We start from the raw sequence: 15031 nt of genomic DNA, 5'->3' as shown, positions 1-15031 counted from the left end.
CAGCTGGCCCCATTCCCTGGGGCTTCAAACCAGCCCGGCCCCACTTGCCTCCATCCTCCCTCTCTTCTTCGCTCCCGGTAATTCCTTGGGCGGGGCAGGGCTGCTGCTGGGAGGTGTTATTCTTGGCCGGTGACATTCCCCCCCTGCCCTGGGCACATCCAGCCCTTTCTGGTCCTGGCACTGCCAGGCCCCTGTTGCCGATTTGCCGTGGGAATGACAGCCCTGCTGCTCTGGGTCTATTTATTGCCAGAACACGTAGGGCGAGGGCCGTGCTCCGGGGAAACTCCCGCAATGCTCCCCTGGCTCCGGGCCTCCGCCGGGCTGGGACGAGCTCCGTCTAGCACAGCCGGGCAGTCGGATCTCCATGCCCCATTCAGTCCTGAGCCGAGGCACCTCAGCTGCGATGGTGCTTTCTGGGACACCTGCGTTAAGCTCTGGATGAGCTTGGCGGAGTCCCATCAAACTCATTTCGCAGCTGGAGCAGGATTTGCACTAGTGAGGCAGGGACATAAGGCCCCACTCTCCCGTTCCCCGAGGTGGCCAGAGTTTTGGAGCCTTCTCTGCTTGAAGTCACAGGCTCTTTAGTTCCTGAAGCTCTTCGTTCTGCAGGGCAAAATGCAGCCGTTGCTTTTAGCGACAGGGCAGGTGAGCGAGGAAGCAGGCAACGGACGTAGCCAGAACCACTCTGGAGTCGGGGCCTTCGGAGCAATGGTCTCCAGCGCCCACTGAGCAGCTGGAACTGCCACAGAAATGATTTACGGGGTCCCAATCCCCAAATGCTCCATCCCAGAACTCAGGGCCAGGTTAACTCTCCTGTGGGCCTGGGGCTATTCGATTTTGTGGGGCCCCCACCCCACACAGGAGAAACAGAGATTTAAAATGCCATTGTCCTATCCTCCCCCCGAACTGCTGCCCCCCCATTCCCAAGAGGCTTTCCTGTGCTCCACACTCCCTCCTCCTCGGCGCGGCCCCATTCACAGAGCAGTCCAGTGTCCCCGTGCCGTGCCCTGCCCTCCCTTCTCCACTCCCCTGGGCTGCCCCCTCCATAGAAGCCCCCGTGCCTGCCCCCTGCTCGGGTCACAGGGGATCCCCCAGGCTTTCCCCCACACTGTCCTTCCACCCAGCGGCGTTGCATTGCCACTGCCCTGCAGAGCTGTTCCATCCATGCCCGCCTCGCCCTGTCAGTGGCAGTGCCATGCTCTGGCTCCAGGCAGGGCCTGGCCAGCGTGTCCCATGTGCAGCCGGCAGGAACTCCCAGTAGCTGTGCGGCAGCCCAGGCCAGGTGCTGGGCCGGGCACCACAGGGCCTGTCCCACCCAGATGCTCGGCACTGAGCTGGATGAACGGCTGCAGCTGCCCGCCAGTGCCGCGGCTCCAGGCAGGGAGGGTTCTGCGACCGGCTGCCCCATGCATCGCAAGTGGGACCAGCGGCGGCCAGCACCAGGCTCCCCTCTCTGCCAGTGGGTCCTGCCGGGGCCCCGCTTAGCCCAAGGCCCTGGGCTGCAGCCCCCAAAGCCCCTGCATTAATCCGGCCCTGCCTGCACTTGGGAAAGGACAGGGCATGTGGGAAGTTCAAGTGGCTCTAATTATTATCATCTGTTATCACGGTAGCACCCCATGGTGCTAGGTGCTGTACAAAATCAGAACAAAGAGACGTTTCCTGCCCCTATTGCAGCCCCTTTGTGCGGCCCAGAGTGTGACTAAGGGCCATAACTTCTCATCCCTTTCCAGCCTGTTCCCACGGGGAATCCCTCTGCCCTTCACAGAGCCGTTCAGCCGTCCCGCACACCCGGCTAGATCTCGGGTAGCTCTCACAAGGCCCAGGGAGTGGCTGTGGGTTGACATGGCTGTCACGGAGGGCAAGTCTGTGGCCCTTTTGGCCAGGACACCGACGTGGCAGCTTCCCGCTAGGCTCAGCAGATGAGCGACGGCGAGAGGCTAACCTGCCGCAGCAGAGACACAAGGGCCTCTCATCGTACCAGGGGAAGCAGCCACCGTGCTGCTGCTTAGCCCAGCCACTTCCCTGCCGTGCATAAAGGACCCCTGGGACAGCTGAACTATACCTGGACTAAGAACCAGCCCGTGAACACATCCTCCTCCAGGAGCTAAGCTGGGACTCCCCTGCCAGGCTGGGCGGGGAAGGCTCAGCCCCGTGGAGCCTGGGAAACGATCTCCCTGTGGTTAGAGTCGCTTGCTTGGCGGAGTTGAGTGTCTCCGTGCTATGCCTTCCCCTGATTGCCAGTTGCGCTGGGTGGTTTCAGCGCCTGCTGCCTGGGCATGGGAGAGACGGTTCAGGCTTGTTCCTCGGCAGCCTTCGGAGCCCAGGTGCCTCTGGGCCAAAACCAGGGGTCCAACCCCCTCGACCCAAGATTTGGGACACTCAGCCTCAGCACCGGCTTAGAACCTAACAGGCCCGATTCTCACTGACACCTTGGCCTCGTTTATGCTACCCAGGGCCCATGGGGGTGGATCAGGGGTGTGGCTAAGCACAATAGGCTATGGCTATCTCTGCTTCCCAGGGCACGTAGGGAACAGAGCATAAGTTTTAGAGGCAGCTCAAAGCTGCTCTGATTTGTACTGATTCATACACACACAAATGAGTTACAATCTGAAGCTTCAGAAGGTAAGAGAAGCTCCGGTAATAAGCAAGCTCTCCAAGTCCTTTCGGGCTAACCCAGGCTAAGCAGTTCCAGAGGGGTAGCCGTCTTAGTCTGTATACAGCAAAACCAACGAGAGTCCTGTGACACTTTAAAGACTAACAAATTTAATTTCTGCAGGCATAAGCTTTCGTGGGCTGTAACCCACTTTGTCAGATGTAAGGAATAGAAATCAGAGAGGAGGTACATATATACATCCAAGGGTAAGGAACAACAATGGGGAAGGTAGGTATTCTTTGGGGATTTTATCCCCCTCCTGCCATGTGCTCTGAGCTGCAAACTCAGCTGATGGGAGGAATCCACTTTCATGACACCTTCATGGGGGAGGAGAGTAGAAGAATAAAGTCTTTTTGTCCTTTTTAATGTCCCACAATAGCATGGGTGGTGTTGATTGACATTTCCTGTCAGGGAGGCGGTAACACCTTCTGTTGCCCATCAGCACCTCACACTAATTCAATTCTCTCTCCTGTCCAGTGATTTACATAGTCACTGAGGCTCATAATACAACCATTACCGTACAATCGGGGATCCAGGTGTTACGAGTGAGATTAATGCAGGCAGCAACTCAATGATATCTAAACACCAAACGCGTTCTTATAATCCTAAAACCAATTTAACAATATGAACACAGGTCAGCCAGACTGATTCCCGCTACGTATTTGTCAGTGTTCGGTTGGGAAGTGGGGACTTGGGCACAAGCTGGCGTCTGGTCTGCCAGCGGTACACTGTCTGTCTGTCCTTTTCATAGCCCAACTCACTTTTAGGTGTAATAATAACTAACCATGATTCATGAACTCTGTATTATTCCAGAAGCTCAGACCGGCTCCTAGCCCTGCTCCCGTGTTCCCCAGGGAAGGACGTTCCCTGTTCACACCATGCCGCTTCTCCCCTCCATTAATACTTTGCTCCTAATTAAGCACCGCTGCTTGGTATCGCTTGCTGCAGTTGTTTCCTGCTTCCCTTTGTTCGGGAGGTTTGTTTTGCTTGTCACGGGACGGTTCCTTCCCCTCCTGAAGACCAGGTCTGTGCTTTGCATCCATGGCCCTCTGCTTTGCCCGGGTGTATCCCAGTGGCATAGAGGGGCAGAAGCAAATTGGGGCATTTCCCCCGGGGCTTCCATAAGCCTTGATGGGGAGAAGGTCCTGTCACCCAGCCAGCGGCTCTTAGCTGCGGGCTGTGGATGGAGAATCAGAAATGTCCCCTGATTCCGTCTTTCCTGCTCACATGCTGGCCTCTGCGCTGCTGTATCCTGAGCGGTGCTGAAAAGGATCCTCTGCCCCCCAGGTCAGGGTCATAGCTGGGGGATGCATGCAAGGGATCCAGCCACTCCGCTGCCCCCAGACCCTGCTCTTCAAGCGATGGCGCCCATTAACCAGCTACAAACCCGCCATGCACCGCGCTAAACCCCTGTCTACCCAGCATCCCCATTCCCCTCCAGTGTTTGCAGCCAGAGGAAAACCCGCTGCTCTCCTAGGGCGCAGCCCAGGGGCGGTACAGCTGTTTGTGCCCTAGCTTTGCAGTGCGAGGTGGCCAGGCTCTGAGACCAAAGCACCATCTAGTGGTTAGAGCCAGCGCAGCTCCGTGAAACGACACCACTCTTGGGTCATCTGCAGGGACCCAGCCTGGCTCAAGGGCTAAAAGCTTCTCCCACTCGAGCAACATGGCCAGGATCCTTAGCCAGGCTGCCACAGCAGACTCTGAAGCCATTGCACGTGGTCACTCGAGTGGCTAGCCACTGATAAGGAGCCGGGCTATCAGCCTGGGTCAGGCGCCGTCCAGAAATTACCTAGCACGTTGGGGGGTGGGAGAGAGTCCTTAATTGTGTGTGCTGGTTTCAATGTCACAAGGGGTGGGTGGGTCTTGAAAAATGACCCCCAAATGTGTTACGCAATTCAGGGCCAGGCCCTAACACAAGCACAGGATGTGGCCCATTGCTTCTAAAAGGCAGGTTGTCAACATGGATGAGCAAAACTGGGCATCATAGTTGATCAGGGAAGGACAGGAGGCCAGGGTTGTTGGGGGCAGAGAAATGGGCTGAGGGATCAGAAGGACGGTTGGGTTGAGACTTCATGAGCTCTAGGATCACAGCACAGTGCGTCTTCCCCTTGGTGACAGAGCTGGGGGTGAGGCAGAGGCAGTCTTGTGTCAGAAATGGGGGTTATTGGAGTGTGTGGGGCCCACATGCCAGAGCAGCACAGCACAGGGCTGCATGGCTTTCAGCAGGTCTGGAATTGCGATAGCGCCTAGAGATCCTGACCAGGGCCCCTGGTGCCGGGTACTGGCCACACACATGGTCCCTGCCCCAAAGCTCTTACAATCGAATCAGGGGTGTGAATGGCCCAGAGGGGTCACACGCCGGAGCCAGGGGGTCGTGATGCCAAGTGGGAGGCGGCTGCCAGATGGGATCCCAGAATAGAAAAGCTGGAGATCTCTGAGCTCGGGCTAAGCCAAGAGACAAGGAGGGGTTTCCCAAGAAATGGGTGGCACATGAGGTAACAGCAAGATAAGTGTAATAAGCGCTGCCCCAGCACACCCACTGCTTAACTAGGGGTGAGCGCGGGGTAGGCCTGCTCTAAACCCCAAAGAACGGCAGTGGTGCCTAATGGATAGAGCAAGTGGACTCAGAAAACCTGGATTCTATTCCTGGGCCTGCCACTGCCCTGCTGGGTGTACTGGGGCACGTCACCTCCCTACCGGGGGCTCAGTTTCCCCATCTGTAAAATGGAGCTGATAATGCCCTCCTTTGTAAAGAAAGCGCTCTGAGATCTACAGATGGAAGAGCCAGGTATGGCCTTGTCTGGGTTGTTTCCCTGGTGAGCTGTAATGTATTGATTTATTTCATTGTATCATTTGATATTAACGGTGTTCAAATATGTACGTTAACACGGTGCTGGGTTACAGACCGGTGTTGTACGTTAACACTGCTCGTGTGCTTTCGTTTTCGGTTTGTGTCGCAATGTTCGTATTGAAAAAGCAAACACTGATTTAAAAAAAAAAAGGAAAAGAACCGAGCTAGGTATTCTGATCACCGTCAGCGCATCCACTTCTCCTGGGGTGTTGGACTGACACGGACTGTTTGCTTTTTGCCTCTTTGCACCCTCAGCTGCATAGTGCTGGAAGGACGGTCAGCTCATCCACCCCTAGAACTGTACGAGGCCAGGTGTCTCCCTTTGCCCACTACTTGGGTGGTCACTTACACCTGTGCAATGTGGGTGGGGGTGCGAACTGGCTCAAATAGGAGATCTGAATGAAGGCCTTGGACTGGCGTAGCAGCAGCTGCTGCAGGCAGGATTGAGAGACATCAGCAGAGCTGGGGGATAATCCGGGGCTGGGAGAGCGGGGTGGGGGAGTGCAATAGCTCAGCTTCTGCTCGCAGTGACACTGGTCTCAATCTGGAGTCACTCCACTGAAGCCAGAGGGGTGGCTCTAGATTGACACCAGTGTCTGCAGTACGCCTGCCACCTTCCGGCTTTCCCAGGATCGTCCAGGTGCTCAGTGCATGCTGCCAGCTGGCCAGTTTTGTGGGCTCTGCATCATCCCAGATGTCCCAGGTTTTTGTCCGATAATCTGCAATCAGAATCAGGCTCTGTGCCTTAAACTCATTCCCCCCGACTCTCTGCTGTGTCTCAGGGAACAGATCTGCTCCCCCAGGAAGCAGCCATGCCCCCCTCCGCCTGTTCTCTTTAAACCCTCACTAGCCAGCTGCCTGGAAAACGTTCCTCTCCTGCGTGTCACCATCTCTCCCGGGGAGGGGGACCAGGTGCTGAGCACTCTGGAAACTGCACGGCTCTGCCAGGTTCTGTCTGATTGGATTCATGGGCTCTGTCCCGATGAGCCCTATGCAAGCGCTGCAGGATAATGGCACAGGAACAAACCCGGAGCCATCCTGGCCTTCCCGGCTCTCCCCACTCGCAGGCAGCAGGGCTAGAGCCCAGATCATCCAGCTCCAAAAGCACAGCCCCGCCCCGACACCGCAGTTAAAGAAGCCCCGCTAGTTGTGCGGGGCCCGTGACACATGGTCCAGCAGGTCTGAATAAACAACACAACGGTAAAGGAAATTCAATGTCAACGCATGCAAAGTAAGGCCCACTGGAGGGAAAAACAGAAACGAGTCAGGCACACTTCAGGGATCTAAATTACCTGTGCTCCACCCAGGGACCAGACCAGGGCGTCATTGTAGAAAGCTCCATGGAGATCTCTGCCCACGTGCAGGTGGGGCCAGAAGAGCTAAAGAGATGTCAGGAGGCACAAAATGGGGGATGGAGAATAGTACAGAGAGCAGGTTAATGGCTTTCTAGAAATCAGCGGTGCAGCAGATTCCAGGTGCATCGCTGGGTCCCATCTCACTCAGGATTGCTCAGAACTCGAGGGGTCAGAGAATGATCCGGGGCATGGAAACATGGAGAGAGAGTGAAAAGCTGGGAATTCTTGCACCTTCCGCTGAAGCAGCTGGCATCGGCCACCAGTGAAGATGAGACACCAGGCTAGATGGTCCCCCAGTCAGATCTGGTCTGGCCATTCCTATGAGTCAGGAATGGTTCTGTGGAAGTCCATAGAGTTACACTGGTCTAAAACCTCTCTATGGCCCTCATCCTGCCAAATTCTACACCAGCAAGGATCCTGCTAGCGTCAATTAACTGTCCGGTTGCCCAGCCGCAGACTCAGATGCTGAAAAGGCCTTTGACAGGGTGGTGTGGCTGTACTCTTATGGCAGGTTAAGGCCAGGTCTTCGCTACAAAGTTTTGCCGACAGAACTATGATGGTTACGAAAGTGAAGAAAAAAAATCATCCCCCCAACTGAAATTCTCTGCCAGCAACACTGCCCATGCAGACACAGCGTGTGTCATTTAACTATACTGACAAAAGCACTCCTTTGGCTGGGATAAGCTATGTCTCCACTAGGTAGCTATCCCAGCAATTTCTTTGGGGTGTACACTAACCCTAAGAGAATTTGGGTGTAGCCTAGGGTTCCTTCATTGGGCTGATGTCCTTCACAATTCTCTGCATCTGGCAGGATTGGCCCTATAGTCCCATGTGCCAGCTAATTCCCCGAGCACCATTAGACCCAGAGCCAACATGTCACTTTAATGGCCTGTGTTATACCGGAGATCCGATTGGATGAGCTAATGCGCCCTTCTGGCCTTACAATCTGAAGCTATGAAAATATCCTTGTAAAAGCTTACGAGGCTCCTATCAAGCCATGACGTGATTCTATGGAAAAAGCAGTGGTCAGTGCCGGGGCAGAGCAGCTCCTAGCTGTGCGAACGGCTCTGTGGACTGAGGCACGTTTCCAATACCCTACCTGCAAGGAGGGGAAGATGGAAGGCTGAGAAGGGCAGAGTTAAGGGCATTGAAGGCTTACCTGGGAAATTCCGTACTCTCAAGCTGTGGGGTTTCTTGTAGGTTTCAGCAGAGCTCTAAATTCCCTGGTTCTATAATGGCGCCTTGGGGTTTTTTGCTAATTACAGGGTTTCACAGCTGGATTTTTCGCTGATGTCACCCATCTCAACTCTGAGCGCAACTTGTCCTGAAAAAAGTTGTGTGTTTAGATCAGTATCCCATGGCAGACACCAGGGCAGTGTCAGGCTGTAAGAACCCATGGTGGTTTCCTTCTAGATCAGTGTCTCTGTATTTGTACTTTGTATGACCCACACCGGCCCCTGAGTGGCTGTCAGAGCCAGAGATTATATAGCCCTTCTGTGAGCTGAACACCACGTGAAACCGCAGTGTTGGGGAGAACGCCAAGACACCTATTCCCAGCCGGAGTCACCCACCAAAGAGAGTCTGTGGATGGAGCGTTTGGAAAGGCCCCAGCTGCTGAGGATGCTGGCCTGTGTGTGTCAATTGCTGAGGAATCTGCAGGGATCAGTTCCCTTTGTCACTGCTACACCGGGGCAGGCAGCAGCCGGGTTCTACATAACATCAGGTTCTGTTTATCTAGAGTCAGTTATCTCTGTTTCCTGTACTGGGTACATGCTGTGTCAGCTCCTGTGCTGGTATTACTGATCAGCGCCAGAATGTACACGGCCCAGGGTGAGTGTGGCTGTGAGACTCCCCTCGCCGTGTCACTCTGCTGGGGAAGGAAAAGCAATGCAAATCTCCTGGGGTAGAGGCATACAGCTCTGAATGTGCTTATCCCATATGGGAGGGGGAATGAACAATATGGGGATAAGGTCCCTTTATCCCAGTGTTAGCTGTGTCCACACTAGGGGTTGTACCCGTGTAACTAGATCTGTATTTTTTTTTTAAATCACCCTTCTAGCCAACATCGCTAAACCAGGGAAACCTGTGTCTAGAGCAGGCTCCGGCCCTGGATTGTCCCTTTAATTCTGGGACCCCCACCTCCCTCCCCGGTGATATTGAGTAACCGGAGCTTGCTCAGTGAAGAGTAGTGGGAAGGGCTGGCAGGGGAGGGGGGAACTATAGCAAAGAGAGTCAAGCAAACCCACTCCCACTGGGACTTTTGCAATGACAATCCAATTGCAATCCAATTACAGCAGAACAGTCCTGAAAGAACTAAACCCGCCTCACAGGGCCCTGTCCCAAATGGGATGGCTAGAAACAGCTCCTGCAGGATCTGTCCTGTGGGGAGCATGGTGGGGGACGCTAACCCCCTCCCCTGGGGGGGGGGATCAGGCAGCATGACTCCTGCCCTGTGCCATCCACAGCACTCAAGGAGATTGGGAGTTGCTCTCAGACATGGAGGTTGGTTTCTAGGTGCAAGGGGTCTCCAGGTCTCACAAGAATGGCCTGCAGATCCCAAATGTAAATGCCAACCGGAGAGACCTCAAGTGTAAACGCCAACCGGGGTGATGAACCAGGGACAGGGCCATGTGTCCGTACAGCCCCTAGCACAGCGGGGCCCTGCTCAGTGGTTCGGGCTCCCCGGCGCTACCGCGGTGCACACAATCAGTCATCCTAGCAGGGCATAACCGGGAGGGGGCTAGGAAAGGACCATTTAGGTTGCATCTCCCCAGAGACGTCTCGCAAGGGAAGGGCTGGGAGCCCGGCGTGGGGGTGTCGGAGTTAGGCTGGGCCTGCGGGCCAGCGACTGTGTGGGACAGGGACCTGGGGGGAAGGGCAGAGGAGCTCAGGGCTGGGTTATCTCATCCTTTGCCTGCCACAGAGTAGATCAGCCATCAGAAAGGAAGTTTTGAAGCTACTGAGGCTGGGTTTAGCCTCACGTAGCCCTTGCTGCTCAGTGGGGTGATCCCAGAATCCCTCGGCAGCCAGCCCCGGTTGTTCCGACCAACCCTGGTTCTGACCGATCGCTCCACAGGCACTGACTGCTCCCGGCTCCGCAGCCTGCCAGGATGGCGGGAGCTCCCCATCTCTTCCTTCTCCCCCTCCTGCTCCTTTCCCAGGCCAGAGGTAGGTGACGTGGGGCTGTATCCTGGAAATGAAAGGGTGAATGAGGGGGTCAGAGCTGCCAAGGGGCCAGGCCCAGGAGCTGGGCAGTGGTGGGTGGGGTCTCACACCCCCAGGGGTACAGCACAGTCTGAGCCCAGCCAACAGGAGGGCCCGATCCTGCATCCCTGACCCACACGTTGCCCAGCCAAAGGGAGCGTCGGAGAAACGCGTCGCGGCCTCTGCCTCCGTTCCTGTCTGGCCTCTTCTCCGCGCCCCTGGGGGTTCTCCCTGCTGGAGGTTCTCTCCTTCGCCCTGTGGGGGGCTGGTTCCAGGAGGGGGGTTTGCCAGGCAGAGACCATCAGGCTCTCCCTCCATGAAGTGAACTGAGGCTTTGGATGGTCACAGCCACGTTGTTAAACAAGACGACGACTCCCCCCCCCAGGGAGAGGCAGAGGGGCCCAGCAGTGACAGCCCAGGGCTGGCAGACGGGGGAGCTGGGTTCTCTCCTTTTACAACCCCAGCATTGCTGTAACCTCAGCCCCAGGCGGCACGGAGTCTGGGGCAGGAGTTGGGAGAGCAAGGAGCAGGCAGCCAGGGGATGAAACCTGCAGCCTGGAGTCACTGCCCCTGACCCCTCCTTTCCTGTTCCCGGCTCTGCCAGTGACCCTGTGCAGGTCACTGCACCGCTCTGTGCCTCAGTTTCCCCATCCGTGAAACTGAGGAAATTCATCACCGGCCCTTTAAAAATTCTGGTGGTCCTGCCTGGTCAATGCCATTGGGCAAAGGCTGAGTTCCTGTACGAGAGGAGACTTCCCTGCCCATCCTCAGGAGAGGAGGCATCTTAAAGGGACAGGACTCTATTTCCCTCCTACACACCTCAGGTGACAGCAGAGATTCCAAGGCCCTGTGCTCCGCTAGTTTGCCCCCCTGTCTGATGCAGGCCTGAGAATTCACTGATGTGCGTAAAGGCCCCGGAGATTCAAGCCAGTGAGGTGCTAGCCAACGGCAAAGGGCTTTTGTGATGAACGCTCTGTGGCTGGAGGGAGTCGCAGTGCAGAGACGGGGGCGGCTGGATTCGGTCTGTTTCCTGGAGCCTTTTATTCTGTGTTGTCAGATGCAAGTCCTGGTATCTCATTCTGTACCCCCATAATGGTGATTGGGACGCTGGGAAAATCGGTCATGCTCCCGTTCGAGTACAAAGGAACGTTCAAGCGCATCACCTGGTCCACATGCTGCTCTGGCCAGGCCGCAGCCTCAGATAGAAGCGAGCCTCTAGCCGTCTTCACACCCGGGGAGCCCGGAGTCCTGCAACAGTTAGCTGTGGAGAACGAGAGATACAGAGGGCGAGTGAGACTCCACAGCCCGACCTATTCGCTGGAGATCAGCAACCTGACGATGGCAGACCAGGTTGGATACAGTTTAGAGGCAAAGCTGGGCGGACCTAGCGTTTACAGATGTGACTATACACTGTCCATCTACCGTGAGTGTCTCTGTCCGAGCTTGTGGGGAGGTGCAGGGGGCGGGAGGCGGTAACGGGAACTTCAAATGAGATGCCGGCTTCACAGGAAGCTTTTAAAGGTGCAAACAGGCTGGTGGTGGCTGGGGGAGGTGTCTCGGGCTGGGCCAGGCTTCCTCCTGGTGCCAAGCGAGAACAGAACTTGGAAACTCTCTAAACAAAAAGAGAGAGATAGATAGATGATGGGTGTGCATGGGGGTGGATAGACAGCCCAAGGCTGGGGGTTGGGGTTGGGCTCCCATCTTAAAGAAAATAAACAGAAGGCTAAAGGGGCAAGACGTGAGAGCGGGGTAGAGAAGGGATAAGGGTTACGGAGAGGCCTAGGAAAAGATGCAGCCGTTTCACAGGGTCCTGCCCTAACCACAATGGCTACAAACATGGCTCCTGCCGAACCAGAATCTGCCCCTTGGGATGAGTGGAGGGCAGCTAAACCCCTCCCTAGGCAGGATCCGAGCCCCGGCTGGAAGGGTGACCTCTCTCCTCTTCCATCCACATGGCACGGTGAGGTTGAGTGATGCTCTCACACCTGGAGGTCACCCACCCCACCCACCCACCCACACACACACCCACCCACACACACCCTCCTCAGGCCATCAGAGGGAGGAGCCGGCAGCCTTTGTACAACCTTATTTTGTGTTTCCTGCCCCTGTCCCCGCCCGGGCCCCAGAGCAACTGTCGGAGCCAGAGATCAGCGTCTGCCCTGTGATGTCTGGGAACAGCACCTGCAACGTGACCTTCACCTGCAGTGCTGGGGAGAGGACCTGGTTCATCAACTACACCTGGACTCGCCCAGCAGGAGGCGCCGTTCTCTCCACCGAGGAATCCCTGCTGGTCCAGCACAGACTGGGAGACGAGGACTCACCCGTCACCTGCACGGCCAGGAACCTCATCAGCAACAGCTCGGCCAGCGCCTCCCCCAAGGCGGCCTGCGAAGGTGACGCTCGCTCCATCCCTCCCCCCCGAGCGCATGCACGCAGCAGGGAACAGCCCGTGCGTGCCTGGCTCTGACACACCTTGCTGCTCTGCTGGGCTCTAGGACACAGTGAGCACCAAGCGAGGGCTCGCAAGCCTTTTAAAGGGCTATTCCCCAATTCCTACAGCCCACCCTGGTGCTGGGCAGGAAGCTCTGTCGTGGGGGGAGCAGGAGGCGGCTGGGGGCACCGAGGGTCTGGCCCAAGGGAACGGCTGGGTGTTTGCATCCCAGCTGACCAGGGTCTTCGGCGTTGGAGCTCCCGGCACGGATTTGAGTTTGCAGCTGCGTGAACCCCTAACCATTGATTTATTCCCTCAGGTCCCACCCCGCCCCAGACCCCAGCGCTGTCCTACTGCCACGCCAAGGGGATCCTTCTGCTGGGGGTGCTGGGAACGCTGCTGGCTGCGATCCTCACGATGCATGTCCTCGCCGTGAGGGGGCAGAGACAGCCCTGAAAGGAGAGGAGCTTCCACTGTGGCTTTCAATCCCCTTCCCTCCTTCCCCCCGCCCTCCCACCAGTGCTGGCATTTCCCACGCTGGCCAGCCGCCACCTGCAAAAGTGCTAATTTCCCTTCCCCTCAGGGAACAGGAGCAGCAGGGACTATTGTGCTAGACTTGACCACACGTGTAGATCCTCCGCCCAGCTGTTCTGCGGCACAGGGCGTCTCAGTGTTGGCTTGGACTCCAGGACTGGAGTCTCTCTCTGACCCAGAGACCACGCAGTTATGGACATAAAGTGGAATGGCTATGTAGGAGTGACCCCTTTCTCCCCCAGCAGCCTGGTTGGGGGTCACTCAGCGGGGACGTGGGAGACCTGGGTTCAAGTCCTGCTCTGAATCAGGCAGCACAAGGATTCGAACCCGCGTCTTCCACATCCCAGCTGAGCACCTGGAACGTTGGGTGATGAGATACTGGGGGGCGCATGGGCTCACTCTGGTTTTTCCACGAGCTGGCTCACGTCCCCATCTCCCGGTGAGGGTTCACAGCTGAGGATCCTGTCTGGAGACAGGCACCTAGTGTCAGCCTGTCCCTGTGGCATGGAAGGCCCAGATAAATAGAAGCTGGGCACTAAATCATTCCCCTTTCCTCTGCATTTCACTCCTGCCTGCTCAGCTTGCCGGCTTCTGAAAATCCCTCCCTGGGGCGCCCGGTTCTGCCCATGCCTTGTATGCAGAGCTCTAGGCGACCAGCTCGGGATGGGAAATTTCACGAGGGGACGGGGCACCAACGGGTTACGTGTTGCGGGGCTGAACGTCGCACCCCCAGGCAGAACCTGGGTGAATCTGGCCCCCGGTGACCTGCAATGCGAAAATGGAAGTGGAGGGCAGGGCAGATTTCTGTGCTGCACAAAGACCCAACGTTTCTAAGTGTTAATGAACTCTCCAGTCGGTTTTCACCGCCTGCGTGCGCTGTGCAGGGATTGGGCTTTAAAAGCAACTCTTGGGGAGTGTTTACAGTCAACGGCCTGCCCTGCTGTTACGCACTGTGCTGAATGAGCTCTTCCATGCAATCTGGGCTGGCTTTGCTGCTCGAGGTTTTCTCATTAAAAATCTTCTGGGAACCAGAATTAATGGCTGGTCCTCTTGCTGCTGAGCCGGCTTTCCCGGGGCGTGTGGTTAATTGCTGCAGGCACCCAGCTCCACAGACCCAAGGAAGCAGGGTGCGCAATCTGCTTGTTAAATACGAAGTGCAAAGCAGAGGTGAGTGTTGAGTACGGAGGCTGCATGGTCCAGTGGAGCAGGGACCAGCCTGTGGTCAGCAAACCTGACTTCTAGCCTGGACTCTGCTGGCGCTGAGTGGCCTCTGGCAGAGCTCTGTGCCTCAGTTTCCCCCTCTGTAAAATGGGAATGAAATTAGTCAGGAAGGAAGGAGAAGCTGGTGTTGGCCTGGGCTTCCGCAGGTCAGCATTCAAACCTCTCCTCTGCTACTGGCTCCCTGTGTGACCCTGGGAGAGTCATTTAGCCTCTCTGTGCCTCTGTTCTGCATCTGAACAATGGGGATACCAGCCCTGCCCTCCCCCACAGAGGGGCTATGAGGTGCTCAAATAATACGTAATAGGGGCCAGATAAGCCCCAAAGTGCAGGTTTCTGTCCCAGGCTATCGGGACGGGGGAGGGGGGGGGACAGCTTTAAAGCTTAACTCATTTGTTAATATCATTCTTTTGTCCCCCTCCAAAATCCCTTTGGGACTCTGTTCACACTGCAACTGTCCCAGGATGCATCGTTCTGTGACATCAGAATACCAGGGGCAGGGAGGAGCCTTCGGCTCTGTGGGCGCATAGCTTTCTGGCATGATGTCAGAGGGGAAAAGTGAGGTTAAAAGAGAAGCCAGTCCATCTTCACAGCTGGGCTCGGCCCCTGGCTCTGCCCTGAGACTGGCAGCGCTGTGACTGTTTGTGGTCCTTATCTGGCCCTCATACCCACAGTCCCCAAGAACTGCTCAATCTGTAATGCGTTTCTCCTCTCCAAGCCGAGCACGGCAATTATCCCATTGCACCGGGTCTGCCCCAGCCTCCATGCACCCTCAGTACAACTCT

The 15031-nt window shown here is 56.4% G+C and overlaps 1 protein-coding gene across 1 annotated transcript; it reads left to right on the top strand.

Annotated features, from left to right (window-relative positions):
- The first annotated feature begins 9262 nt into the window (after nt 1-9262).
- Nucleotides 9263-12950, top strand: LOC137167444 (SLAM family member 9-like). The gene is made up of 4 exons (XM_067569605.1): nt 9263-10027; nt 11121-11486; nt 12190-12456; nt 12814-12950. The coding sequence occupies exons 1-4, from the start codon at nt 9970-9972 to the stop codon at nt 12948-12950; spliced, it is 828 nt and encodes a 275-aa protein (XP_067425706.1). The 5' UTR covers nt 9263-9969.
- Nucleotides 12951-15031: the final 2081 nt, after the last annotated feature.

Source organism: Emydura macquarii, unplaced genomic scaffold (assembly GCF_026122565.2).
Source record: "Emydura macquarii macquarii isolate MOO-44397 ecotype Brisbane River unplaced genomic scaffold, CSIRO-AGI_Emac_v2 contig_2924, whole genome shotgun sequence".
Lineage (NCBI taxonomy): Eukaryota > Metazoa > Chordata > Testudines > Chelidae > Emydura > Emydura macquarii.
This window is presented reverse-complemented; position numbering and strand designations above follow the sequence as displayed.

What these genes read in the sequence shown, in the direction of transcription:
- LOC137167444 (XM_067569605.1), top strand. Translation starts at nt 9,970, where the DNA reads ATGGCGGGAGCTCCCCATCTCTTCCTTCTCCCCCTCCTGCTCCTTTCC. An exon ending in GCTCCTTTCCCAGGCCAGAG is followed by an intron (nt 10,028 to 11,120) that starts GTAGGTGACGTG and finishes CTGTGTTGTCAG; the next exon opens with ATGCAAGTCCTGGTATCTCA. An exon ending in CTATACACTGTCCATCTACC is followed by an intron (nt 11,487 to 12,189) that starts GTGAGTGTCTCT and finishes CCCGGGCCCCAG; the next exon opens with AGCAACTGTCGGAGCCAGAG.